A 3,252-nucleotide genomic window follows, 5' to 3' on the forward strand; every position below is an offset into this window, starting at 1 on the left:
GCAGAGAAGCTGAAGAAAAGATGTTCAGCATTGCTAATGATTAAGGAAATGCGTATTAAAACCACAGTGAGGTATCGTTGCACAACAATCAAAATAGCTAAGATAAAAAGTAGTGACACCAAAAACTAGTGAAGATGCCAAGAAATTGCTCTCAGATATTACAAATGAGAACATATATGGTATAACCACTCTGAAAAGAGTTTTAGTTTCTTATAAAACTAAACACACAACTGCCATAAGATCCAACAATTGCACTCTGTAGTATTTTTCCCAGAGAAATCTACTGTACCCAGGTGTCTATAGCAGCTTTATTTGTAATGTCCTTCAGTGCTTAACATGGTTAAGCAGGCTGTGGTACATCCACAAATGGATTACTACACAGCAATAAAACGGATGAAACTATTGATACATACAGTGCCTCAGATGAATTCAAGAGAATTAAGCTGAATGGAAAAAAATAGATTCCCAAAAGGTCACAAAGTATTACATAAATGATTCGACTTACACAACAGTCTTGAAATGATGAAATTATAGAAATGGAGAAGAGTTAGTGGTTCTCATGGGATTAGGCAGAGGGTTGGTGCAGGGAGGATAGATGTGGCCTAAAAGAGCATCATGAGGGATCCTAGTAATGATGGGAATGTTTTGTATCTTGACAGTATCACTGTCAATATCCTTGATGCGATACTGTACGATAGTTTTGTAAGATATTACCTTGGGGGGAACTAGGCAAGGGGTACCTGAGATCCCTCTATATTATTTCTTGTAATTGCCTGTGATTATCTCAAGGTAAAAAGCTTTATTAAAAAATCATAATTCGTGTCCCTTTCCTACTGTTGAAATAAATATTCAAAATGTTAAATAACATTTTTGGGTTCCGGCCCGTCACTGTATGTCAGTTGCCAATGATAACACGAAAAGAGCTCTTTTCCAAAAAAGTAGTATTCTCAGAAGAAAAAGTGCTAACAGAATATTGGATTATTTGGTTGTTGTAATTTTTATTTTGTGGTGCTTTTAAAATGTGCCTGTTCTATTATGTGTAATCTATCTTTATTTTTTTCCAGCCTTTTTCTCATGGTTCTCGTCATATCAGACATTATGGCTTTGGTAAGGCATTATTGGATATTCAGTGTAAATAAGATTGAGAAGTTAAGTGCTGATTTAATTTAATCAAGAGAAATCTGAATGCATTTCTGTACATGAAATCCTTAGATATTAAGTTAAAAGTACTGGCATAATTTACACATATAAATTACTTTCTTTTTATATGACTTGTGCAGGAAGGGTGTTCTTCTGAAGGTATCAGAAGTCTTCCCACTTGATTTATTTCAATCTGTCATTTTATACCTAGTCTTCCATGGTGCATTATGTCTGAAATGAACCTTCCATAGGAAGTTAACAGGAAAAGCTAACTTTAGATATAGGTAATACATCATTTCCGTGCTTGAAATGTTGATTATTTTAACCCTTCTCTCAGATTGAGAGAAGGGAGGAAAGGAAGGAAGCAAAGAGGAAATAGAGCTTTTTAAGTTGGAAGATGTTACCAAGTTGATGGCTCTAATAAGTGAGTTCTGAGTAAAGAGCAGGTAGGTGAGCCTCTCGTATGGAGTATATTCACAAAAAGAACATACTTTACACCTGCAAGTTCAGGGGGTTCTCAAAACTGCTCTCAGGTTTGATAATTCGCTAGAAGGATGAAACTCACTGAAAATTGTTATTTTCACAGTTATGGTTTATTATAGGAAAGGATACAGATTGAAGTTAGCCAAGGGAAAAAACTCAGAAGGCAGAGTCTAGGAGGGGACCTCTGGTCCTCTTGTCCTTATGGAGTCATGACAGCATCCATGTGTGACGTACACAGGGAGTCCTGCCAACCAGGCTCACCAGAGCCCCCGTGTCAACTTTTTAATGGGGATCAATCACATTTTGTTCCCCTGGCTGACCTTTAACGTCCAGCCCTTCTAGAGGTGGAACTGATACCACATGGCCCAAAGCCCCCAAAATAAGATTGTCCAGTGGCTAAGGCTCCAGGCAAATACACCCATCAGGCATGACATCCCATGGGCCTAGATGTCACCCCAAGTAACTGAAGGCAAAGGCCAGACCTCTCTTTGGGCAAAACTAATTCTTCACTATACAACATCCTATGCTAGAACTGATTAGAGACACCAAATAGCATTAACTTCCCAAATCAGATTCCTAGTCACTTGATTTAGATGAGAGCATTTTTGTGTTCCATTGAACTGGATATCCAGTATATTTATGAAATTGATTACACATAATAATGTCAGGACAAATCAGCTTTCAATTTTTCTCAAAAGGGGCCAATAAACAAGACATGTTAACAGAAGGGAATTTAAATTCTGATTAATTTTATAAAGAGTCATATTGCTTAATTTAGCTTACAAAGCCGTTTGTGGCCTAACTTCTGCTTACTTGACCCGCATCACCTCGCACCGTGTTTTCTCCACACCAGCCTCACATTGGCCTTGCCACGCTATGCCTGGACTCTTGGCATTTATATAGGTTATTCCCTCTCGCAGGAACATACTTCTCTGATGTCCTCAGACTCCTCTTTCAACTGACTATTACTTTTTACTTAGATTTGTAGACCTTTTATTGGGACAGCCTTCCCTTCTACTCCATCTGGGGTATGTACCCCTTCTTCTATGCTCCCATAATTGCCTGTGTTTTCTAGTGATAACACTCTTCCCTCTCTCTCTCTCTCTCTCACACACACACACACACACACACACCTAATAATTTTGTTGAATTCACTAGATTATACAACTCCTGAAAGAGAGTTTATTTGTAGGATCTAACACAGTGATTAGCACATAGTACACTGCAATAAATATTTGTTGATAAATGGATGTTATGGCTTTTTTCCACATAGGTCTTTGGTATTACATAGTGTCTTTTATTAAAATTGGTTATCTTTGGGGCACCTGGCTGGCTTAGTTGGTACACCCTGTGACTCTTGATCTCGGGGCCATGAGTTCAAGCCCCACATTGGGCATAGAGCTTACTGAAAAAAGAATTAAGTTAGTTATCTTTATTTCTAGTTATTCATAAATGTCACTTTTGTGTTCATTTGAATGGTAATGCTATACCTAGCTTTAGTCCAAGGAAAAATTCCTGGAAAGGGCATATTCTTCTAGCTTCTAGTTAGATATTGGTTATAAGAGGTCAGAAATCTGAAACCCATAATCCTAAAACATTGTTTTCCAGCTGAATCCAAATACCTTTTGT

The 3,252-nt window shown here is 37.7% G+C and overlaps 1 protein-coding gene across 8 annotated transcripts in view; it reads left to right on the forward strand.

Moving 5' to 3' along the window:
* The window catches only part of PIGN (phosphatidylinositol glycan anchor biosynthesis class N), a 105,186-nt gene that overhangs the window by 93,219 nt on the left and 8,715 nt on the right, over nt 1-3,252 (forward strand). For 7 of the 8 annotated variants that reach the window (XM_058691896.1, XM_058691902.1, XM_058691899.1 and 4 more), the window contains one exon: nt 1,065-1,107. The exons of the other annotated variant lie outside the window; for it this stretch is intronic. In XM_058691896.1, the coding sequence (XP_058547879.1) occupies nt 1,065-1,107 (43 nt within the window). The remainder of the gene's footprint in view (nt 1-1,064; nt 1,108-3,252) is intronic. 8 annotated transcript variants of the gene reach the window in all.

Source organism: Neofelis nebulosa, chromosome 11 (genome assembly GCF_028018385.1).
Source record: "Neofelis nebulosa isolate mNeoNeb1 chromosome 11, mNeoNeb1.pri, whole genome shotgun sequence".
NCBI lineage: Eukaryota > Metazoa > Chordata > Mammalia > Carnivora > Felidae > Neofelis > Neofelis nebulosa.